Source organism: Electrona antarctica (assembly GCF_951216825.1).
Source record: "Electrona antarctica genome assembly, chromosome: 8".
Taxonomy (NCBI): domain Eukaryota; kingdom Metazoa; phylum Chordata; class Actinopteri; order Myctophiformes; family Myctophidae; genus Electrona; species Electrona antarctica.
In genome coordinates this window covers 11,399,145-11,425,351 of record NC_136789.1, presented here as the reverse complement: position 1 = coordinate 11,425,351, position 26,207 = coordinate 11,399,145, and the positions used below count along the sequence as shown (strand labels likewise).

General features: G+C 44.1%; 1 protein-coding gene across 2 annotated transcripts in view; it reads left to right on the top strand.

Moving 5' to 3' along the window:
• The window catches only part of LOC306928502 (rho GTPase-activating protein 26-like), a 158,324-nt gene that overhangs the window by 72,925 nt on the left and 59,192 nt on the right, over positions 1–26,207 (top strand). For both annotated transcript variants that reach the window (XM_079508673.1, XM_079508672.1), the window contains exons 4-16: positions 783–844; positions 1,808–1,879; positions 14,826–14,927; positions 15,773–15,883; positions 16,687–16,791; positions 17,066–17,195; positions 17,970–18,070; positions 20,026–20,120; positions 22,246–22,324; positions 24,120–24,156; positions 24,748–24,813; positions 25,279–25,353; positions 25,594–25,678. In XM_079508673.1, coding sequence (XP_079364799.1) covers positions 783–844; positions 1,808–1,879; positions 14,826–14,927; positions 15,773–15,883; positions 16,687–16,791; positions 17,066–17,195; positions 17,970–18,070; positions 20,026–20,120; positions 22,246–22,324; positions 24,120–24,156; positions 24,748–24,813; positions 25,279–25,353; positions 25,594–25,678 — 1,120 coding nt within the window. The remainder of the gene's footprint in view (positions 1–782; positions 845–1,807; positions 1,880–14,825; positions 14,928–15,772; positions 15,884–16,686; positions 16,792–17,065; positions 17,196–17,969; positions 18,071–20,025; positions 20,121–22,245; positions 22,325–24,119; positions 24,157–24,747; positions 24,814–25,278; positions 25,354–25,593; positions 25,679–26,207) is intronic.

The window sequence follows — 26,207 nt, the reverse complement described above, 5'->3', positions numbered from 1 at the left end:
GGCCCAAGCCATTTGAAATGGAAAGTCTTTCTCCAAAAACAATGCAGTCATACTTGGCCTGGCCCAGGTTTGTGTGTGTGTGTGTGTGGGGTATACTGTACGTGTGGTAGCATGCTAGCAGAGAGAGTCCTATCCAAGTCCAGTCCTAGTCCAGGCGTCTCTTCCGGGTTTTTAAACAGCTGGTGGATGGACATCGACGCTCGCGCGCGGCTGCAACTTGTGGCGTCGGCCAAAAAGGAAAAGCTTTGCCGACACTACAAGTTGCAGCCGCACACGAGCGTCATTTCCCTCAACCAGCTGTCTAAAAACCTGGAAGAGAGCTAGGCGTTTTCTTCCCACTTCTTGGCACGTATATGTGCCCGCACTCTCACAGTGCAGAGCTGTTCTGTCATGGCCCTGATTGGTCCAGTCTGTGCTGTGTCATGGCCCTGATTGGTCCAGTCTGTGCTGTGTCATGGCTCTGATTGGTCCAGTCTATACGGAGGCCAAGAACACAAGCAACGAAGAAAAGGAAGAAGTCATAGCCACGATGCAATATTTTATTTAAAAAGAGGGAATGAACACAAACAAAACACCCTCGTCAACACTGGAGCTCTAATGCCAACTCTCTCTCTCTCTCTCTCTCTCTCTTGCTGTCTGCCTTCCTCTTCTGTCTGTTGTGTTTGTTTTTCTTTCCCCCCACTGTCTCGCTATCTCTGTCTGTCTAAACCTGTCTCTGTCCCTCTGTCATCTGTCCCTCATGTCCCTCTGTCATCTGTCCCTCTGTCTCTCTGTGTGTACAGCCAAGTCTCTGCAGGAGTTTGCAGGAGTTCTCCAGAACCTGGAGGATGAGAGAACCAGGATGGTGAGTGATGACCACATCTACATGTTACTGATCATATTACTATGTTACTGAACACTTTATTGATCATGGTAGTGGACATGTTACTGAGTGATCACTAGGACTCTCACAATTAAGCAATATTACACGAGACGAGAGGGTGTGCTTTACTGTCATTAATGCACGCCTGCGTTGCTACAGGAACAAGCTGATTCAGAAGCAGCACAGAAGTGCATTAATGTCAGTAAAGCACGACCCTCTCGTGTAATATTGCGATTATACAACAGGTACCCTAAAAAAAACAACGTGAACTCAATTTCAGTATAACTAAGATACTTTTAAAAATTATCTTTTTTTAATGACAGATCACTACGACCAAAAATGTCCCAAGAAAACCGCTAGCCTAGCAAGCGAGAGAGAGCAGCAAGACTCAGCACAGCTGATTTTCATGTTTTGATTAGGCGTTCCATCATGCTCGTTTAAGCATGGCTATGTGGCTATTTCTTTTTTTTTTTCTTAAAATTTTATCACGCAATTTTTGTAACCCATTTTTTCGTCACCCGGTGACAATTGTCTAGTCTAATCCTGGGCGCTTCTATCCCTCTGCCAACCTGGGGAGAGCAACGGACTGACCTCATGCCTCCTTCAAGGGCGATAGCGCCACCCCTAGATGGCTCTTTCAACCAATCAGATTGCTTCCTCAAAACGACCTGTTGTAAAACCGTAATTTTTTGAGTGACAATCGTCAAGTAAAATGTCATCATAATCGTGACATCCTTAGTGATCACTTTAGTGGTTATTATTAATAACATTAACCCTGTGTGTGTGTGTGTGTGTGTGTGTGTGTGTGTGTGTGTGTGTGTGTGTGTGTGTGTGTGTGTGTGTGTGTGTGTGTGTGTGTGTGTGTGTGTGTGTGTGTGTGTGTGTGTGTGTGTGTGTGTGTGTGTGTGTGTGTGTGTGTGTGTGTGTGTGTGTGTGTGTGTCCAGATTGAGAATGCCAACGACGTGCTCATCATGCCTCTGGAGCGGTTCCGTAAAGAGCAGATCAGTGCAGCCAAGGTAAAGAAACACCCCAGCAGAAACATACAAGTCCTAATGGAGCCCTGTGTTCGTCAGGGCACACACACACCTTATCCCTAAACTTCTTTGCCTTTTTTACTATTTTGAAAAAACCTTTTTGAATAATTCGAATGGCCAATCTTCAAGCTCACGATGTATATCAGCTAGTTGAACAATTTTTGAATGTTTTTCAAAATTGTAAAAAAGGCAAAGAAGTCTAGGGATGAGGGCTAAGGCACTGACGGAAATCGGGCCCATACTGTACACTACATACAGAACATACCTGCTCCCTTCCTAATCTGTCTCAGAATCATAACCAGAATCAGAATCAATCTTTTTTTTTGTCAAATCCCCCCCCCCCCCCCCCCCCTCTTACCTCTTTTTCTCCTGAAACAAAACGGTCCAGTGTGCTGGGGCAGTGTGGGTGGGTGGGCCATCAGGGTAAATAGTATGTGTACTGCGCGCGCGCACGCACGCACACGCATTCACTCGCTGACTTCTCACGTTGCAATACAAAATCCCCCCCCCCCCCCCGCACACACACACACACACACACACACACACACACACACACACACACACACACACACACACACACACACACACACACACACACACACACACACACACACACACACACTCACTTGTCAGTTAAAAGTCCCCCCGCGTTGTGGTGGTGCAATTGTCGTGTTTGCATGAATTAAACTGTATGTAATCGCGCCGCTGTCCATCCAAGTTCGAATCAGTGTGTGTGTGGGACTGTGTGGGACTGTGTGTGCGTGTGTGCGTGTGTGTTGTGCTTCTGACGGGGTACAATGTTGCCAGGTTCGCGAATTGTAAGCGAGTTGTAGTGTGTGTAAGTAGCGTGGTGAAAGTTTCTGGGCCTGTTTTCTTGTTTCTGTGCCTGTTTTCATAGACCTGGCAACAGTGGTCCGTGGCCCGTGTGTGTGTGTGTGTGTGTGTGTGTAGTGTTCGTCTTGTTCTTGTAATGTGTGTGTGTGTAGTGTGGAACTTCCGGTGGTGCATTCGGAAGTCAGAAACGTAACATAGAAACTCGTGGGTCACGTGGTGGGCTTTGAGCAAATGGGAGAGGGAATGTAGTGTTGCCAGGTCCGCGTATTGTAAGCGAGTGGTAGTGTGTGTAAGTAGCGTGTTGAATGGCATTTTTTTCTGGGCTTGTTTTCATAGATGTGGCAACAAATTAGCAACAGTAGCCAATGGGAAAACAGGATGCAGTGTTGCCAGGTCCGCGAGTTTTAAGCGAGTTGTAGTGTGTGTGAGTAGCGTGTTGTATGGCATTTTTTCTGGGCTTGTTTGCATAGACCTGGCAACAGTGTTCCGTGGCCCGTGTGTGAGTGTGTGCGTGCGGGGGTGTGGGTGCTTGTGGCGTTTCTTTTATGATTATTGATATTGATATTGTTTGTGAGTGTGGAAGGGAGGCGGCTTTGGTGTCAGTGCAATTTCCTTTGTTCCGCGGGTGGTGTTGAGGCTCGGCGTTCGGCGCGACATGAGGAGATAGCGGCCGAACGACGCGGAGGGTAAGTGTGTGACGTCACTGCCGTGTGAAGGACGGCGTTGCAGTAGTGAGTAGGGCGGTCTCGGCATGACGTAGCTGTTTTGACTTTGGGTCCCTTGTCCGTGTGTTGGGTACAACTTCTCACTTGTATGATGCTACTTTTGCTATTTTTGAATTTGAATCCTGAATACTGAAAATCTAATATGCCCTCTGAGGATGCAGGCGGGGCTCACACGCATCCTCCTACGATGTATCTCCCTCTCAGCTTTCCTACTGTCTGTCTGTCTGTCTCTCCTATACTGTGTCCCTCTTCGCTCTCTGTTTGTCTCTCCAGAGCTGTCTCTCAGCTTTCCCAATCTTATGTCTCTCATACGCTGTTTCCCAACTCAGGTTTCCTACCGTCTGGCTCTCCTACACTGTTGCCCTCTCAGCTATTATAGTCTGGCTCCACCACGGAGAGGAGAACTAACCCACAATCTATTCAAAACCCTCAAATAAACCATGTTTGACATTTATATGATTAGTTTTTTTGTTGTTTGCAGTGAACAACTTTCAACAATCAACTTTCTAGTGATATCCAGCTGTGACAACGGGACATCAACAAAGTAACCACACAATGGATGCACGCGAGTCACGCACTGAAAATAGTACAGAGTAGCTAAACAAATAACTACAAGCTGTGCTATTTTTGGTGTGTGATAACCGGCATGCAACCAAGTATAGACCAAGCTCCTGCTCCCATGAATAATTTAATTAGCATTTCAATACTTAAAGCAGCACTATCTAACTTTCCTCTTCTACCCTGGATTTGAACCCGATTTTCTGTGCAAGTGCTGACATTTGAATTGAGAATTAACACATTAAGGTTCACTGCTGGGATTTACACTAACCTTTGGAGCATGTACCTCCGTACCTCCTTAAAATCGTGATCGTTTGTCGCTGTGTTGAAAAGTAATCCATACTGCCGGTCAACAACAAAGAGCGAACGAGGAACGCTCCACTGCGCGCCGCCATTGTCTGTTGGAATGCATTGGGACTCAACTTCCCAGAAACCCCTGCACGCCAGTGATAGGTCGATTTCCTGTTATGTCATCATAAAGCGCCGTCCTAGTCGAGATGTCCGCGGGAGACCCGGTATGTCTTAAAAGTTATCAAAAAAACAAAAGGCGGGTTTAGCGGATTCGGCAGGGAAAGACATGTCCTTCCATGTCTAAGTACATTTGCGCCCCTATGTGGGTCCGACTCAGTGACTGAGACCCACTGTAGAGTGTAGAGCTAAAGGGATAGTTCACAATTTTTGAACATAAGTTGTATGAAATACTTGCCATTAATATAGTGGTTGCAACTGTATTAATTGATTGCCCGAGTCCCATGGTGGGAGTTTTGCTCTGGTTTTGGTGAATATTAAGTAGTTCCGGTCATTTTGTGTGGGGCACTGGGGCCATATGTATGAGTACGGGCAGCTTCAATACTGCTGGGTAACCTGTTGAGTGGCACTGTTGAGCAGCCTAAAGGGCTACAGTACAGCTGTTGAGCTTCACACTGACCACTATAACAATAGCACTACAGTACGCACGCACGCACGCACGCACGCACGCACGCACGCACGCACGCACGCACGCACGCACGCACGCACGCACGCACGCACGACCTCTCCCATCATTAGCCAGGGACTCACAACAACGGGGAGGGGGATCCACATGCTATTAAACACTTTACTCGTTGTACACGGTCCTATAATCCCACCCTCCTCACCCTCCTCGCCCCTGGCAGGTCTTTGTCTAAGCGTAACATGCGGTTGCAGCCACCGGATTAAGGGAGCAAACTGCGTAATCTGCAGCGCTCAATTCGCCGGAGCCATCTACTAATCCCAGTTTAGCCCTAAAAAGATTTGGCCCGACGTATCCCATGGTACCCTGCCTGCCCTGGCCACAGATTCACCTGCCGCAAAGTGCCAGGGCACGGTGGTGTTTTGGCAGGTGTTAAGGGGATTACACAGGTACTGTACAACAAAGGCACATTGAAGGCTCACGCTTAAGTCTAACACCCCTAGGTGTTGGAACAAGCAAGTGGGGGTATTTATTACATTTATTTATTGGGTGAGGACAAATGGAGCACTCTCTCTCTCGCGCTCTCCCACAGTAGACAAACTGTGTCAAACCCTTTTTCTTTCCAAGTTACACTAGTGCTAGTTACTGTAGTGGGGTCCAGGGATGACTGAAGTAAAATGTGACAGAAGTAGCATGTGCTTAAATTCATATTTAGAAAATGTTTCAGATGTAAAACAATTCTGAGATGATGGAATGATGATGGATGATGATGGTCATGGAAGGGGAACCTTCTGAAAGCGTCATGGGCAAAGATAATCAACTTCAAAATCTAAATCTAAAACAATTGGTCAAAATGACCTCAGTCATGCAATTCTTATTGTTAAGTTCCCTGGACCCCACTACGGCAAGGAATGAATGGATCAGTGAGTACCGAAAGTTTCATTGATTGAACACCCTGATGATTTGTTTTCATTGTGGCCCTGTATATTCAATTCATCAAGGCATATAAAGACATCAATCACACACAGGACACCATCAATACTAGGATAGTAAAAGTATATTTACAGAAAAACAGTGAGGGCAATTTATTTAGATTTTGGCTAGACGACTTGTCTAGGTCCAGTTGCAAATTGCTCTGTTACGTTGTTGATGGCTGTTGGAAGGGCATTCCACATTTTCGTGGCATAATAGTAGACTTAGTTAATCCCCATATTTGTGCCAAATCTGGGGGGTATGAAATTATTGGAGCTCCCTCTGGTGTTGTGCCTGTGGGCGCTACTCACTTTTTTTTGAGTGGTGCAACCACTCCTATAGACAGCTTTGTGTGTCCCTGGGTCTGTCCCTGGCTGGCTGCGCCGGCACCCTGGCCGCACCCTGGCCGCGTTCCTGTGGGTCTGGAACTTCCGGGGACGCCCCGGGGACCCACACACGGAGTTGCACCACTCACTTCACACAGGTGTGATTTTTAGGTAGTCAGGCAGGTATGTGTGGGGTGCAGTTATTGCTGGGATGTGGAGGGACAGTTGGCATCAGTCATCAGAACGCAGCCTACTGGCTAGTGTACTAAACTACAAACCATGATCTATCCCCATCCAAATGGTTTACATCTTCATGCTGTCATAATTGATACCAGTAATGCCACACCTCCGCACTGAGCGATAACAAAAATCAAGACAGAAGTTACCAGGTCGAACAAAAGAAGCCTACAAAGGATCAGCCATCAATGTAACTTAATTTATAATAGGCCAATGTTTTATGCAGGTTAATGCACACCGGATTGAACATAGCAGGGATTTCCCGCAGTGGAGTTACTTCGTATAATGAAGTTTGAAATGTAATATTGATAAGTACAGGTAATGGATTACTGTAGACTATACTGTCCGTGAATTGGCTGCATACATGCATCCAGTCACAGTGCTCAACTGGTAATTTAAATGTAGGCCTACTGTATAGAAGTCTCAGTCTATTGACAACAGTGGAAAGTTTAGGGTCTTTGTTTTCCCACTAACACTAAACCTGAACCTTCAGGATGTCACTGTGTAACGAGGCCGTGGCATCTCCCTGAACGCCTCAATCATATACAATAACATGCTATTGTGATTGTGCAGTAGAAGAAACTACAGACACACACAGTAGGCTACCACGATAGCACACTGCCACCCTGTGGACAAGGGGAGTATTACCTGGACTTGACAATATGGAAGAGCATACACAGTTTGTTTGAAAGAAAAGGTGCACAGTTCTCCTTGGTCTTTAACCACTTAAGCCCTCCTTCAGAAATAGTGAAACGAGTGTATGTATCAGCTCCCAACATTGTCATGACACTGTGTGTGTGTGTGTGTGTGTGTGTGTGTGTGTGTGTGTGTGTGTGTGTGTGTGTGTGTGTGTGTGTGTGTGTGTGTGTGTGTGTGTGTGTGTGTGTGTGCGTGTGTGTGTGTTTTATTTTTATTTTTTATTTTTTTATTCTATGTAGAAGATGGAAAAATACGGACGCCTGATTGAAAGTGATTCAAATGGTAAAATGATGTCTGGGACTGATCCAAGGACAATCCCTGTTTGGCTATCTTGGCATATAAAAATCACACCTGTGTGAAGTGAGGGGCGCTCTTATCGTACATCATCATGATGTAACATGTCGATTTGCTCACACATATGACGTAAATTCTCCATTCATGACGTAAATTCTCCATTCATTGTCAATGGGAATTGAATGTTTGTGTAAGACGAAATTCTACACTAATAGCTGAATATAGGAGGGGCTAGCGCCCCTAAAAAATGTATAGGTTTCATTCCATCTATTGTTTTAGATCTGTGGTTCTCAAAAGGTGGGGGGACCCTCAGGGTTCCTTGACGGGGTTCCAAATGGAAGGAGACTTAGTTCCATTTGTACACTCTCACACATGTGAGAGTGTACAAATGGGTTTGAAATGAATTGGTCCTCACTAATGTTCATGATCAAATTCCACAATTTCTTTCTATTCAGTCTGTGTCTCATAGGAGGGCTGTGGGCAGTTCAGAAACCCGTCCACCAGTGACATCATTGTTAGGCAGATTTTTTTAAAGCAAAAAAAGAAAATAATATATGTGTATGAATGTGTATGTGTGTATGTATGTATATATATATATATATATATATATATATATATATATATATATATATATATATATATATATATATATATATTTATTATTATCGTGAGAACGATGGCTTCCATTACCGCATTGCAACTTTTCAGGAATAGAAAGCCTGCAGTTTCTATTAGCTTGGATCCCCCAGCGATGATGTCACTGGTGGATGGTGAACTAACGCCCTCCCATGAGACACACACAGAACGAGTAGAAAATAAGTGTGACATGTTATCATGAACGTTACCCAGCAAGCCAAATGACGTCATTATGACGTTATGATGACGTCCTCAGGTGATGTTCAGGACTAGGCCAGATCACAGCCAATATGGGGATGATCTTTACGTCATTTCCAGGACGTCTTCACCAGTTGAAATAATACAGCTTATTCTGGGCCATTGTGTCATTGTGCATGCGTGTGTTTGGGTGGCTACCAGCAAGACCTCAGAAAAGAGGACACTTTCTGGCTCTCGCTGTGTGTTTAACCAACACAGCCCGTTCATGTTATGACCTCTATTGCTCTCTCCCCCGTGTCTTTGAATATTATTATTATTATTATTATTATTATTATTGCACCTGAGTTTCACCACCATCATCTCCAGCATTGTGTCCATAGAGAACATATTGCTATCTTTAAATTAACCTTTATTTAACCACAAAGGCCATTTTATAATCAATTTCTTTCGATGTCCCCCTTTTGACTGATACCTGTCCATTCAAACTCTAGACGGGCCCACCCCAATCAGAATTTGCATCATCACCTTCATCTTCAATGTTTGTGTTTACACAAACACTCAAAGCTGGCCATTCATTGACAATGCTTGTGTTTACACACACACCCTCAAAGCTGACATAGGAGGGGCTAGTGCTCCTCCAAAAAAACAAAAAAGGTCCATATGGGCATTCCCAGAGCTGTTGTTTCAGCGCGACCTTGCCCTCAGGGCGTCTTACAGTTCAAGTTGAGGTAAATTGTCCCAATGTAAATCTAATCTAATCATAGATGTCATTGAAGTATAAAGCAGATGGAGAAGTGCAGTCTTATGGAAATCAGTGTGGGACATAGACATTTTCACAGAGTGCCTTAGCCTTTGTTTTTCCACATGTAAATGGTAAATGGTGCATTTATAGTGCCTTTATCGAAGGCGCTTTGCATAGATTGTGCATTACATTCACCCATTCACACACCGATGGCAGATGAAACCATGCAAAGCACCAACCAGCACATCGGGAGCAATTAGTGGGAATGACACTTTGACACTGACTCTGGGGGAGACCGGGTTCGAACTGGGAACCTTGCGGTTCCCATCCGGCCACTCTACCCCTGAGCCACTGCCGCCCTCACATGTGATACCTCTATAGAGGGTATGTGCATGCATAAAGTGAGTGGCAAAGTGAGTTTGACATTGTTTAACGTTGTTTAATGCAATCAGATAGGACTTTTCTGTTTGAATGTATGGGCTGTCAAGGCCAGAAAGTAGTTTTTGCCACTCAGTAGGCGTTCCCGCATAACTTCCGGGTATGATGATGATGCCATGCGCATACCCTCTAAAGCTATAGTTGAGTCATTGTAGATTTAATGATTTATTGTATGTACATTAATGCCACAGCCCACAGTCAACACTCCTGTATGACTGATGGTGTTTCAGAGTGATACTAAACTATCACTATACTATACAGAGCTACTGTATGCTTGCTGTCATCTGTTCTACAACAACAGGGCGGCAAAAGGACGAGAGGCTTGACGCACCTGCGATACATTATGTTTATGTCCGTCAAAGCATGCGCCGTTCAATCATTGTAGTTTTTTAATGCACTTTAATGCACAGTTCCTTGCTCCATGGCTCACTAAAATACGTTTTTCTTTTCGGCATCTTTGATTATTATCTGCGTTACTTACACAAAAGCCATAGCGAGTGAGCGCTGTTTCACCCACCCAACACCCAGCTCCAGTCCCACAGGCGTAAACAAGCATAGGAGGAGTGACTGTTGAGCGAGCCAATGACAAAACATAGCACGCAATGCGGAGCCAGTAGGCTGGCTGCCAGGTGAGAATGACCGTGATATGTAAATGTGTATACCAGTAGGCTGGTGCCAGGTGAGAATGACCGTGATATGTAAATGTGTATACCAGTAGGCTGGTGCCAGGTGAGACTGACCGTGATATGTAAATGTGTATACCAGTAGGCTGGTGCCAGGTGAGACTGACCGTGATATGTAAATGTGTATACCAGTAGGCTGGTGCCAGGTGAGAATGACCGTGATATGTAAATGTGTATACCAGTAGCCGGGCTGTGCAGAGCTCGTATTCCCCAATAGCACCCAGCTGCAAGATTTACCGAGACAAAAATTTACTCTCACAAAAACCGAACAATTACTGTGTCCGGCCAGAGGTTGAGCTGTGATGAGGACAGCTGGTTCTAAAACCGACAAACTGAGTGTGTGTGTGTGTGTGTGTGTGTGCGCGTGCACGGGGAGGGCTGTCAGTGCACAGAGCTCTTGTTGTTCAGTGAGGAATGATCATCAAGACTGATGCTTTCTGCAGCTGTGTAAAGCTCTGAGAATACTACTTCCTGCTCATGCTGGACAGCCATGAAAGACAGCTGGCTCACAGCAATAGATTGAATGAATGAATGAATGAATACATGAATCATGAATGTATTTAAACTATTCCACAATCTCCGAATGCTATATAGAGTCTGGAACTACACCTCCCAAAATCCGAGTAAGGAAGCTGCCATTTCCGTTTGCGAAAATATATTTTAAAACATTTTATTTTTTTTATTTCCATTTCTGCTAAGCAGCAAGCTATATATACTTAAGTGATTTCTATTTATATTAGCATACATTTGCGGAAGTGGGGAGGATGCTCCACTTCTGCTTTATATTTTACTCATGATAGAGCTTCCGTTCCTCCAGGCTGTATGACGAAGCATTTGGAAATTGCGAGATGCAACAGTCTGGCCACGGGAGACTACACTATGCTAGAAACACCACGTCGGTGGGTCGTCCATTCTGCTCTGTAGCAGGTGCAAGTCTGGGCGTTTTTTATCTGCTTGTCGGGAGTTGAAATATTCTGAACTCGGGCGGTTTGGATGTGTTTTTAGGCGAGCGCCTTTGCGTTTTCAGCTGGGAAGAAAGGAATCACTAGTTTGCAGTGGTGGAAAGTACCTAAGTATATTTACTGTACTTACTGTACTGTACAATTTTTACTTGAGTATTTCCAATATCCAATACTAAAAGTAATGGATATCGGAAATACTCAAGTAAAGTACAAATACTACCTACGTCTACTCCACTACATCTCAGAGGCAAATATTGTACTTTTACTCCACTACATTTAAAAAATAATGTAGTTACTGTACTAGTTACTTTGTAGATTTGGATTATTATTACAAAACATACATTATCCACTTCAGCCCTATAATACATTTCGGTCATTTGAAAATAGCATTGTGAGCTTGTAGATCTGCTATTTTCAAAAGATGTTTATACTTTTGAAAACTTGAAATGGGACATTCTGCACAATGAGTACTTTCTACTTTTGGTATTTTAAGTACATTTTGATACCAATACTTTTGCACTTTGGCTCGAGTACATTTTGAATTCCAGACTTTTACTCGTAACCAGAGCATTTCTACATTGCAGTATTGATACTTTTACTCAAGTAAAACAATTGAGTCCTTTTTCCACCTCCGCTAGTTTGTTAGTATAAATGAAGCATAACAGGATGGTGTTTCCTTCAGCCAGGAGGAAGGAGGTGTGTCTCTCTGTTGGGAGACGGTGGAATTTAGACTGTGAGAAAAGTGTCCGACCATCTGGTTCTGTAAAGGAAAACAAAACACCACACGGCTTCCCCGTGGACCTCTGACGTCGTGTGTCCATGATGTCATTGTTCCCCCAAAATATGGAGGATGATGGCCGGCGGATCTGAGATTATAAATTATGATTATGAAAATGTGTGAAATATTGAGGGATTTACTTCCCTTGGCCTCCTTGTATTTGGTTCCACTACTCCATTTGGTTCCATTTGTACACTCCAAGTTATATGGTGGGTCCGTCCTACTGGCAGCCTACACCTGTCATTCACAAAGTGAGTTCCAGGGACCCCCCCTCCCCCCGAAGGGGTCCTTGAAGGGGGTTCCACGGGGTCCCCATCTAAATGACTGGTAACTCCGAGAGTGTACAAAATGGAACCAAATGGACCTGTAAGGGTAGTTCCATTTGTACACTCTCAGAGTTATGGGGGACGTCCATGGCCTAAGTCCCCCGTGTCCACCAAGATGTTTTTTTTCCCTCTGCACAGGGCATGTTTTTAATTAATATAATATTATTAACAAAATTTCAGCCCGTGACCCGAAATTACCAATTACCCAAACTAGTGAAAATAGCAGATCTACAAGCTCACAACGTGTCGCTTCGTGCCACGTTGTGAGCTTGTAGATCTGCTATTTTCACTAGCCTACTTCTTAAATATGTGTTCTTCTAATTTATGTAATTTCTTAGATTTTTCTTTAATTTCTTCATGACATTACTGATTCCTAGTTTCCTACACAACACATGTGGTGCTGATTGGTCCAGTGGTAGCAAATCCAGAACCCGTGAAATACGTTTGACTCGCTTAGTTCTTGTAGTTGGAAAAAGATCCAAATAACACACCCTGTGTCCCCCCCCCCTAATGGTCAGCTCTGTTGAATGAAATAATGTCCTATTGTTTGATTAGCAGCTGTTCACCCAGATTCATCCAGGCTCCATTTTTTTGGGGGGGACTGATGGAAATATTGAGACACTGTGAGGTTTCATTCACACGCTTCCAGAGAAGGAGGCACATCATGCTCATGCTCCCAGAGAAGGAGGCACATCATGCTCATGCTCCCAGAGAAGGAAGCACATCATGCTCATGCTCCCAGAGACACACTGGACCATGTCTCTGGACCTGGTCTCATGCTCCCAGAGACACACTGTTCATGGTTTCCATTCAGACAAGAGGTTATTATTATTGACTTCTGTTCCATGGCCACTGATTACGTTGTTATTTGTTCAAAGCTGCAATTCTGTGAGTTTAACCACCTTAAGGCTGAATCATACTCTGTTGTACGAACTATGAAGGTGTCGTGCGGGGGAAATGGGTGATCTACGAGCTCACACTGCTTGTAGATTGGCTATTTTCACTGCACTACACTGGCATAGGACAGACATACATGTAGTTAGTGCAATTTTTTGAGAATTTCTGCCTATAATGACATGCCCAATATACACCGGGTCTCCTGCCTGGGAGACCAGACTTCTACCGCTATAAGTACTTAATTCAGATAGTACTATCTGATCTAGTACTAGTACTTGCCAGTAGGTGTCCTACTACCATCCTACCCTACTCCAGTGTCCATTAGATATATTGTATTAACATACTCTACCATACAAATTGGTTAAAAGGACATTTTATTAATTAAAATAAGTTCATTGCAGCTTCAAGGATGGCGGTGTAATTCGGCTGGTTAGTCAGTTGCTAGGCTGGACACTTCCCAAAAGAACAGCATGATTGAAAACCACTGGTTGGATTGTCATGCACCTTCATTTCATGCTTCCACTGTACATAGGATAGATGGAACCCTATGGACCAACATTTTTTACCTTTCTGGAAACAACAAAACGACGGAGCTTGCACAAAAAAAAATCTCCCACTGTTTTATACCTTGTTGTATGTAAGCTGTGATGATTCTGACCCTACTGATTTTTGTGATGCCGTAGCCTTTCCCCCAAGTGCCAACATGTCCACATGTACACACCATATCTCAGTCAAAATCTATTTAGCGTATTGCGTTGAAACTTGTTTAGTGCATTCATTACTGTCCCCATCAGATGAACCCTACTTATTTTGGTGACCCCATGACCTTTACTGTAGCACCTCTTGCAGTGAATGTACAATACATATAATGTAGCCCCCAATTCTGCCACTAATAATGATTCAAATGTTACTTTTGTTGGTTGGGTGTAACTTAAGGAGCAGTAACGTCTTTAAGCCTGATTTATGTAAGGGATAATATCTGGCTAGGTGGTCATTGTCGGGAGATAATTCACCGACAGGGAGTTTAACCACCGAGGCGAAGCCGAGGTGGTTACACTCCCTGAAGGTGAATTATATCCCGACAATGACCACCTAGCCAGATATTATCCCGCTTATTACATGGCTAACTAACATAAATTAATTCATTAACCCAAAACACAACAAAAAAAGTATTCCATAAGTTCGCGCTGGCTGCGTCTGCCCAGCTGCAGGGCTGCAGCACTGTCAGAAAACAAGGAAGTGAGTTGATCAAATAGAATCCATTTTCGGGTCCTGCTTCGTCTATTTCTCGCTCAAATGTTTTCAAAAACATTTTTAAGAGCAATGTTTAGCTGTAAATTACATTGTGTGTCACTAGTGTGTGTGTTTACATGGCTGTTATGTTGGAAACGGCAGTAAATCAAGCGGGGCGCAGCCGCGCAGCTGGTGGTGCTCAGAGGGTTTGATTAGGCAGCGGTCATTATACAGCCGAGCGGTCATTATCATGAGATAACTCACCGCTGAATTAAGCGATTGACCAATCAGAATCAAGCATTCAACCAAGCCATGTAATAAACTTTAATAACGTTCGAGGCTACGAACACATCTTTTAGACTGTAGCCTTCTTTATATATAAACGGGGACAGTGACACAACTCGACTGTGTGTACGCTATTTGACTGAGGTTCTGAAGCCAGGAACTTTTGTGTCGCAGGAGGCAAAGAAGAAATACGACAAAGAAACTGAGAAGTATTGTGCGGCGCTGGAGAAACACCTGAGCCTGTCGGGCAAGAAGAAAGAGTCACATCTGCACGAGGTGAGTGTCTCTGTGGGTCTGACCACTACTGGGGAGCTGTCTCTGTGGGTCTGACCACTACTGGGGAGCTGTCTCTGTGGGTCTGACCACTACTGGGGAGCTGTCTCTGTGGGTCTGACCACTACTGGGGAGCTGTCTCTGTGGGTCTGACCACTACTGGGGAGCTGTCTCAGACATGGCTGTCACCATCATGGCATTTATTTGACATCATCGGGGTTCATCGCCATGTCGGCTTGTGGTGGACATTTTTATCGAAATTCAACTTTTGCTATTAAAATATCACCAGAAACAGAGCTAGCCCTAATTGTACTGTATACTACTAGTGCTGTGGACCTGTGGGTTGAGTGACCTTCAGGGTTCATTGAAGGTGGTCCAAATGGACCATTACAGCTCTGTAACTCTGAGAGTGTATCAATGGAACCATATGGATGGGTCCATTTGGTTCCATTTATACACACTCAGCATTATGGGAGTCCTTGAAAATAAAGATAGAGAACCCTAATGTGTGGACTCCTAATGTGTCATACATCATTTTATTTTTCATTTATGTTTATTTGACAGGGACAATACAAAAAACAATATCAAGTTATAAAAACATGAAACCGTTGCATTTATTATAACAGCTGAGGCTAAGTAGCGACCCCCGGTCCCTGGTTAGGCCTTTCTATACAAATATCTACGAGTAAAAAACAATTTTACAGAAGGACATGCAAGAAGCTCTAATCTAAACGAGTACAAAAGCAAATAACGTTCCCAAATGACAGTCATGAACATTTTAAAACGTGCTTCGCACCTCTGGCCCGACTTCAGCCAGCGTTTGACCCTTTCATCTTGTTGTCCCCCAGGCAGACAGCCAGGTGGACAACGTGCGGCAGCACTTCTACGAGGTGTCCCTGGAGTACGTCTTCAAGGTCCAAGAGGTCCAGGAGAGGAAGATGTTTGACTTTGTAGAGCCGGTAAGTACAACTGCTCCTCGTAACCACATCAGCACCTAAAAGCTAAATAATTTATATACCTTCCAATTGTGGTTTGTATTGATTGATTGATTGATTTATTAACATGCTTATTAACCCATTTAGACCTCTTACATGTATGTTTGTTATACCTTTCAAGCTGGGAACGTCTCTGTGTCATTTTAGTTTTAGTCTGTGTCAATATATCTCTGGCAGAAACCTCTTATCTCCATATTCTAACATTTTGTGTTTTTTTTTGTAAATTAACTCGCTACTTGATCACACTACAGTGTCACACAAAAGTAGCAGATCCACAAGATCCTAGATCCTACTTTAGAATTTAAATGTGAACAGTTTTGGAGGATTCCAACACGTCAGAGACGATATATAGCAACATACCGGTAATAATTATAGGTAGGATTTAGACTCCGTTTTTAGAATAGGCCTCAGCTCTAAATGGGTTAACAGCACACGTAAAGGTACAGTCAAAGGTTGTGCTAAAAGGATAATCCAAAAATCCCCAGGTGCTCGTTTCCATTGTGGTCCATCGTACTCAATTCATCAGTAGCACATTCACACAGCACACCAGTATTGAGTGGCGATAAAGCAATTTGTATTCAGAACTAGTTAGATGTTACACAACAATTGCATAGCATAGCATATTGATATCTTGTGCTGCTACAATGAATAATAATAAATCTCCTGTATGTATGTGTTGTTGATATTCACTCTTCTTTTCACTCCCCCCCCCCCGTCTGTCTGTCTGTCTGTCTGTCTGTCTGTCTGTCTGTCTGTCTGTCTGTCAGTTGTTAGCATTCCTCCAGGGTTTGTTTACGTACTATCACCATGGCTACGAGCTGGCCAAAGACTTCAATCACTTCAAGACTGACCTCACCATTAGCATACAGAATGTAAGTCATGAACGAACGCACGCACGCACGCACGCACGCACGCACGCACGCACGCACGCACGCACGCACGCACACACACACACACACACACACACACAAAGCCCAACCAGTTTGACAGTATGATCTCACAGCATGGAACCAAAAAAAGAAGAAAAAAACATTTAAATCAAATATCAATCTCACATTGCAAAAAGTTGAAATATAAAGGTTAAAGTCCTACTATTTGTCACATATATTGCTGTAATGCGAACTTTGTTTTCGTGCACGTGGACAGACGAGGAACCGCTTTGAGAGCACGCGGTCGGAGGTGGAGAGCTTGATGAGGAAGATGAAGGAGAACCCTCATGAGCACAAGAGTGTGAGCCACGACACCATGGAGGGATACCTGTATATCCAGGAGAAACGTACGCACTGCCTCCTCCCTGTGTGTGTGTGTGTGTGTGTGTGTGTGTGTGTGTGTGTGTGTGTGTGTGTGTGTGTGTGTGTGTGTGTGTGTGTGTGTGTGTGTGTGTGTGTGTGTGTGTGTGTGTGTGTGTGTGTGTGTGTGTGTGTGTGTGTGTGTGTGTGTGTGTGTGTGTGTGTGTGTGTGTGTGTGTGTGTGTGTGTGTGTGTGTGGTAAAATGGTAAATGGTGCATTTATATAGCGCCTTTATCCAAGGCGCTTTACATAGATTGTGCATTACATTCACCCATTCACACACACATTCATACACCGATTGCGGCGGAAGCCATGCAAGGTACCAACCAGCACATCGGGAGCAATTTGGGGTTCAGTGTCTTGCCCAAGGACACTTCGACATGTAGCCAGGAGGAGCCGGGATTCGAACCGCCGACCCATGGATCATTGGACGACCTGCTCTACCTCTTGAGCCACAGTCGCCTGTGTGTGTGTGTGTGTGTGCGTGCGCGCGCGCGTGTCTGGAATTCAAAATGTACTTGAGTAAAAGTACAAAGGTTTTGTTATCAAAATGTACTTAAAGTGCTCACTATGCAGAATGAAATTAAAAACTTTGAGACAAGAGTTGAGAAAAGCCAGATGCACCTCGGTGGATTCAAACTGTCCCTCTTTTTCATGTATTCTCTGTATTCCCCCCCCCTCTTCTCTCTCTCTCTCTCTCTCTCTCTCTCTCTCTCTCTCTCTCTCTCTCGTCTTTCCTCTCTCGCTGTCTCTCTCTCAGGGTCCTTTGTGTCTACCTGGGTGAAGTATTACTGCACATACCATCGAGAGCCCAAGAGAATCACCATGGTCGTGTTTGACCAGAAGTCAGGGGGGAAAATGGTGACCGTCTTTTGTTTGTTTGTCTGTCTGTCTCTCTCTCTCTCTCTCTCTCTCTCTCTCTCTCTCTCTCTCTCTCTCTCTCTCTCTCTCTCTCTCTCTCTCTCTCGATTTTGTAACCCATTTTTTCACGTGGTGTCAATTGCTTCAGCTGTAATCCTGGGCGCTACTCTCCCTCTGCCAGCCTGGGGAGAGCCCCCAACTGAGCTCATGCTTCCTTCAATGCATGAGGAGTGAGCAGGCCGGTTCTTATCACCCGACAGGGGGGAGTTCCCCCGGTAGGACGTAACACGTGGAAGGAACACGTTATTCCAACCAGTTCCTTTCCCCTCCATCAGGTTGACCAGGGGGAGGCAGTATAGAGATCTTCTCTTATGAGGGCACCTACCCTAGGGGGCACGGGAGTAAATGTTTTACTTAAGTAAAAGTGTCAATACTGTAATGTAGAAATACTCTGTTACGAGTAAAAGTCTGGAATTCAAAATGTACTTGAGTAAAAGTACAAAAGTATTGGTATCAAAATGTACTTAAAGTACCAAAAGTAGAAAGTGCTCATTATGCAGAATATCTCATTTTAAGTTTTCAAAAGAATTTCAAAAGAACTTGAAAATAGCTGATCTACAAGCTCACAATACATGGCGATGTCATGCATTGTGAGCTTGTATATCGGCTATTTTCAAATGGCCGGAATGTACAGTATGGCTGAAGTGGGTAATGTATGTTTTTGTAATAATAATTATCAAAATCTACCAAGTAACTGTGTGTGTGTGTGTGTGTGTGTGTGTGTGGGGGGGGGGGGGGGGGGGGGGGCTGGAAAGGTTCCCCAGCAACACACTTAACCCTTCCACTGCTGAACGTCCCCGGGCGCTGCATTCATTCACCACTCGCAGTGGTGGAAAAAGTACTCAAATCTATTTACTTAAGTAAATGTATCAATACTGCAATGTAGAACTACTCTGTTACAAGTAAAAGTCCGGGTTTCAAAATGTACTTGAGTGAAAGTACAAAAAAAGTATAGGCATCAAAGTTTATTTAAAGTACCACAAGTAGAAAGTACCGACTATATATATATATATATATATATATATATATATATATATAAATATCATTGTTGGCCCCTGCACTAATAGGCTCTCTCCACTGCCTCCTGGTGGCCCCACACGGTCCTTTGTGGTCCCAGGCTAGAGGAGGGGATCGGGGAGATGCTAGTTGGGCCCTTAAAGACGAGGCATGCATGTTTGGATACGCCCTGGAGACAAGGCATGCATGTGTCGATACACCCTGGTGCATTGTCAACCACTAGCCCCATGCAGCTATGGGGTAAAAACAGTCCCAGCTATGGGTTAAATAGCAAAGACTGGCAGATGGGGTTCCGTTGGTACAGCCTTGGACGGCAGCCCATCGGGGGGGAGAATGTCACTCCCGAGTCCTGAACAATAAACAAGGGGCTGCGAGTTGTTGCGCGCGCCACAGTCCTTGATTATTCTGCGTTGGGAAACCCAACATGGAGAGTCACAAACGAGCTGAGCACATGTATGGAGATGCATGACTGTATATTAGACGCCGATGGAGGGCTCAACTGAGGACCAGAAAAATGTAGTTCAAGTAATATTGTGTTTTAACTAAGAATAGAGGCTAGTGACAATGCACCAGGGCACATGCTGGACCTTACAACGCAGGCTACATGCACAGAACCATGATACAGACGTCTCTGTAATCGAAGGACATCATATACCGGTATACTGTAAGTTCAAGAAGAGTTGTTACATTGGGCGGCTGGGTGAAAAACCGAATGCGAAAAAAGGAAGAACATTCACAACGTTCATGGTTGTTCCTGTATATATCGTGTCTGTCGGGCAAAAAGGAAAAAAAATCACAACGATTTAGAATATGGAGCTCTGCCCGTATGTTGTTTTAACCTTTTGTTGTTGTTGCTGCATGTGTCTGTCTCTCTCCAGGGTGAAGAGGACAGTTTCATCCTCAAGTCATGCACCAGGAGGAAGACTGACTCCATCGAGAAGAGATTCTGCTTTGACGTGGAAGCTGTGGACCGGTCAGTGTGAATGAATGAATGAATGAATGAATGAATGAATGATTTATTTTTTCGTGTCTTGTCGTTAAGACCCATCCCTTACAGGATTATAAGACACCAACAACATAAATAAACAATATCACGTTTACTTCCCACACAGAAGTTACACCAAGTATTTGTAAAAAACAGAAATAAGCAAAAACATAAAAATAAAAATAAAATACATCACATATAAGTTTTCTTTGTCCGCATGTCCCAAGCTTTCTCTATATATTCTGCTAATGCAAATATCTTCTGTTCGAAAATCCATCTCAGTCGCTCTGCATCACTTAACTACATCAGATCTATATTTTTACATCTGTTAAATAACTTTTGACGTAGCTCATGATACAACGGGCAATAGAAAAGAAAATGGAACTCATTCTCAATATAATTTATATCACAATAGGTGATCACAGTGTGTGTGTGTGTGTGTGTGTGTGTGTGTGTGTGTGTGTGTGTGTGTGTGTGTGTGTGTGTGTGTGTGTGTGTGTGTGTGTGTGTGTGTGTGTGTGTGTGTGTGTGTGTGTGTGTGTGTGTGTGTGTGTGTGTGTGTGTTTCAGATATTAGCACAAACAATGAATAGGGGGGAAATAAATAAGTAATTTCAAGATTTTAACTATTATCCCAATCAGATTTTTACAGCCACATGGTGGCGATATGAAGAGTCATGTTATGTTAAGGTGATGTGAGAGGACTTGTTTGTCTTGCTGTGTGTGTGTGCGTGCGTGCGTGTGCGTGTGCGTGTGCGTGCGTGTGCGTGTGTGTGTGTGTGTGTGTGTGTGTGTGTGTGTGTGTGTGTGTGTGCGCGCTTCCCTCAGTGTGCCTCTGGCTCTCCTCTCCTACTCTTCTCCTACTCCTCTCCTTCCTTAAGGTTTCATTTGCTACCAGCTAACGACCATGTAATCTATGCCAAAGCATGACAGTATATATTTTTAGGCTTCCTCACTGTAAAATCTGCTGGTCATATCATTTTACTAGTTGGGTTAGTGTTAGTGAGGGTTAAAGCAAAGGACTGTATAATGGACTCACTGGCTGCTCTGGCTTCCACACTTCACCCAGGGGTGTCGATCAGAACACACAGGACAGACCACTTCTCTCATTTTATTCAGGGTTTTTACACTTAGGCTTGACTGAGTGTCTGTCTGTCTGTCTGTCTGTCTGTCTGTCTGTCTGTCTGTCTGTCTGTCTGTCTGTCTGTCTGTCTGTCTGTCTGTCTGTCTGTCTGTCTGTCTGTCTGTCTGTCTGTCTGTCTGTCTGTCTGTCTGTCTGCCGCGTGTGTGTGTGTGTGTGTGTGTGTGTGTGTGTTTTTTGCAACAACACAGAAATAAAGTAATTACTGTAACCAATGACATCAATCTGACAAAGGCATTATGCTTGCATGCATCATCATGATGTCTACATTCATAATGTTATAAAACATATTGACAATGCTTGACAATTAGCAGTATGCATATATGAATTATTATAAACATATCAGAATGAAATGAAACAATATAGATAGGGCCTACATTATAGAATAAACTTTTCATTGGTTTGAAATGTGCGTGTGTGTGTGTGTGTGTGTGTGTGTGTGTGTGTGTGTGTGTGTGTGTGTGTGTGTGTGTGTGTGTGTGTGTGTGTGTGTGTGTGTGTGTGTGTGTGTGTGTGTGTGTGTACAGTATGTATAATAAGGAGATAGCTGGTTTCTGCCCGACAGCGACAATAATGTATGTCTGTTTGCCATGTACAGGCAATACATCTTTTGTCAGATAAAATAAGAAGTCTATGTTACACTATTGAACACCCACATCAAGTGTTGTAGACATGAGAGGAACACAATGCTCCTGCCAAAGGAAGTGTGTGTGTGTGTGTGTGTGTGTGTGTGTGTGTGTGTGTGTGTGTGTGTGTGTGTGTGTGTGCGTGTGCGTGTGCGTGCGCGTGCGCGTGTGTGTGACCTACAGGTACGTGTGTATACGTGCGTAGCAGTGCATTGCAATAGGGTAACAGTGTAGGGAAGGGAGTGTGCTTTATGTGTGTGCTATTCTCTAGAAATGAGGGCAATGTTTCGCGATGACCTTTTGGTGAGCCTGACATTGACCACCTAACATTGTGTGTGTGCGTGCAGTCAAGGGGTGATCACCATGCAGGCTCTATCAGAAGAGGACCGCAGGCTGTGGATGGAAGCCATGGACGGGAGAGAACCAGTATGTTACCACGGTTACGCATGTGTGTGTGTGTGCGTGTGCGTGTGCGGGATGTCCCCACGAGTATAGTAGAATTTGAGAAATATACATTGTAAGGCCAATTTTCTCGTCTTGTGTTTGAAATATTTTGAATAATTTTAAACCTTCTAGTCTTAGTAAAACAGACTTGAGTTACATCCGATCACATGATCGGAAATCGGGGGAGATCATGTAATTTTCAAATGATCTGAATCGGATTGAGAGCAAAAGAAACGCAATGCGCTGCGACTCGTTTTGAGCTTGGAGATCGGCTATATTTGCCGAATGTTCTCCCCAGAATAGGCATGCTGGGGTTCAAGTGGTTCAAATGTGGATGTCCTCACACATTTAGTAATACAAGCATGTACCTGCGTGCGTGCGTGCGTGCGTGCGTGCGTGCGTGCGTGCGTGCGTGCGTGCGTGCGTGCGTGTGTGCGTGCGTGCGTGCGTGCTTGCGTGCATGCGTGCGTGTGTGCGTGCGTGTTTCTGAGAAAAGCAGGACAGACAGGACATAGTGTGCTCTGCACTGCTGTGAGCACCATGGAGGAGGAGGGAGGAAGAGCAGACTCTAGGCCTGTCACCATCATGACATCTTTCTGAACCCAGTTATTAACCACTTAAACCCAGAGTCCCTCAGGGCTCCAATCTAGTCACTTTTCTGTTTTAATCCATTTTGACCTGAGATCAGATTCTAAAAATGTCTTCTACATCCTGACAGTTTTCTGAAAAAGCTATGTTTCTATGTCAGTCTTTCTTCGATTTTTCAAAAATAGCAGACCTACAAGCTCATAGCGCGCCACTCGGTGGCGCGCTATGAGCTTATAGATCTGCTATTTTTCAATAGCTAAAGCATAACATGATGCTAACACCAAAAGAGGTTCCCGCCCAGAATGGGTTAACCCATTATTAAGACAAAAGGACGATTCAAAGCATTTCTTCTAAATCCTAACAGTTTTCATGTTATGTTATGTTATAAAAAAGTCCCAGGGTCCCATTCATCAGTTTGCTTAAAAATAAATTATATATTTTTTAAAGATTTGCACACATTTTCACGATTAAATGAAAACTTGCAGATTATGCTATGTTTGAGCTTGTAGATCAGTTGTTCAGACTATTCTTAGATAAATGTATACAGAATATTTAGCACTTCCATTTCCATGGTAACATAAACAAACAGAGGCTGTTATTCAGTGTTGGTGATCTGCTGGGGAATATTTAAGTGCAAAATTCCTGGATTGGCCGATCACAGTCGCGTATTCCACAAAGCTGTGTGAATGAAGTACCACTTAATGAATGTGTGGAAAAAATACACATTATAAGGAAAATATCAGTCACCAGGACCAAGGACAGGTGTTTTTCATTAATCTGTTAAAATGTTAAAATGGAGTTTGAAGTTAAAATACGGTTTGTAAAGTAAGTGTCTGATAAAATGAAAAATTAACAACAAAATGTTCTGGGGTGCTCACAAAAGCCTGGGTAGATGTTGAAATTACCTTGAATATGTTTGAAAGTGAAATATGAAATATCCCTTTAAACCCGTTACCTAGTCCCCCTGCTTTTTGCCCTCTACACCAAATTTCTTCATGGAAAACCGCTGATTCGTTGTACAAGCTAGGTGATGTGGTGTGAACTCTATGTATTATGGCATCCCCAGAATAGAGACCCCAGCGTTCGTACGGTTAGATGCCAGAAGTGGCCCAGTACAGATAACATTTTCATTCTGACTGTTCACAGAGGTGGCCCAGTACCGATAATAACGTTTCCATTCTGTTCGCAGGTGTACAACTTGAACCGAGACAACCAGACCGAAGGCAGTAAGTCCCCGTTCATCAGCTCGTTGATCACAGTATCTATGCTAAGCTATCACTGTAGCCTTTCACTCGCAACTCAAACCGCAGGACAACACACATCGTAAGTGGAGGTGTACACACGCTATCCTGTCACTGTGGTGACTTAGTGGTGACTAAGTCACTGTGGTGACTCTGTGTCAGGTATCTTCTTTTGGTGTCGAGATTTATTAGAGGGGGGGGGGGGGGGGGGATAGGTGACTACAGTGAAGTGACAATTTAAGGACAATTTAATGCTAAAAAGAAAAAAGACCAAACTAATTATTAATTTACAGTATAGTAAATTGTCTGTGAAAACCAAGTCAGACTAAGTTGAATGCCTCAACTCCTGCATTTCCAAGTGAATGAATTACAATATAGTGAGATTCAACAACCAGTGTAATATACAAAAATACAAAAGCGACACATTCAACACAAAGTTCAGTTTTTGAGTGTAACGTGCTTTTGACTCTCAAGTGAACGTCACGAGGTATAGGCTACAGTCCAATGACGACATAAATCTAGTGGATTGTTGATTTTTCATATCTCTCTCTCTCTCTCCCCCCGTCCGTCCGCCAGTGGCCCAGCTGGATGTCGTTGGGTTCAACGTGATGAAGAAGTTCATCTACGCGGTGGAGACTCGAGGTACACCGTGTTGTTGTTTACCTCTCTCCCTGCCGGCTATTTGAAGTGTCGTGTTCCAGCTGCTCTCTCTCTACCGCTGAATTCGTACACTATAAACTGCATACTGTCATTTAAGCCTACATAACCCTGTGTGTGTATGTAATATTCCCCCCTCCACTCCCTCCTCCCCTAGTGTTATACAATCATTTGACTCGCCTGTGATGAACCCTCCGTTTCCTCACGTCCATTAGCGCTGTGCAAATGGAATCCTTCCCCCTGCCTGTTGACAATGGTGGAAAGCAGTGGGTTTTCTATTGAGTTTGGCTATTTAACCAAATAGGGCTAAGTTTTTCTGTTTTTTTTGTGCAGTTTGCCAGGACTTTAACACAGATCTGAACTAAAAACCCATTAATAAAGAACACAAAATAATAAATCAAAGTCATTTTGCAACACTGTCTAATAGTGTCTATCATCTCCTCTCTTCAGGTATAGACGAGCAGGGCTTGTACAGAATCGTTGGGGTCAACTCCAGAGTACAGAAATTGCTGGGCCTTGCAATGGGTACGTTGCACGCACGCACGCACGCACACACGCACGCACGCACGCACGCACACACGCACGCACGCACGCAGAAACGGAAAATGTATATGTGTGTCTAGATCTCGTGGTATTTATTTTCCATGGAAGATAGCCTATAGCATTAAAGGGAAAGGGAGCACACAGAGATCATTCTTGAACCTTTGTCTGTCTGTCTGTATGTCTCTCTGTCTGTCTAATGACATGCTGCGTGTGTCCATCCAGATCCTAAGACGTGTGCGGACGTAGAGCTGGACAGTACAGAATGGGAGATCAAGACCATCACCAGTTCTATCAAGTACTACCTCAGGTATACATCACTACTGGATACCCTGATACCCTGCTTGTCAAAGTGGGCTCCCGGACGGGTCCCCAGCTAAATGATACCCTGCATGTCAAAGTGGGCTCCCGGACGGGTCCCCAGCTAAATGATACCCTGCATGTCAAAGTGGGCTCCCGGACGGGTCCCCAGCTAAATGATACCCTGCATGTCAAAGTGGGCTCCCGGACGGGTCCCCAGCTAAATGATACCCTGCATGTCAAAGTGGGCTCCCGGACGGGTCCCCAGCTAAATGATACCCTGCTTGTCAAAGTGGGCTCCCGGACGGGTCCCCAGCTAAATGATACCCTGCATGTCAAAGTGGGCTCCCGGACGGGTCCCCAGCTAAATGATACCCTGCTTGTCAAAGTGGGCTCCCTGTCGGGTTCACATCAAAATCAGTTTAACCACTTTAACCCCATTTCATGCTTGAGTAAGTAAATACTTACTTTACGTTCTTACTTACACTTTGGCTTTAAAGATGGAGTTCCATGGTTTTTTTCCACCCTAAAACATGTTC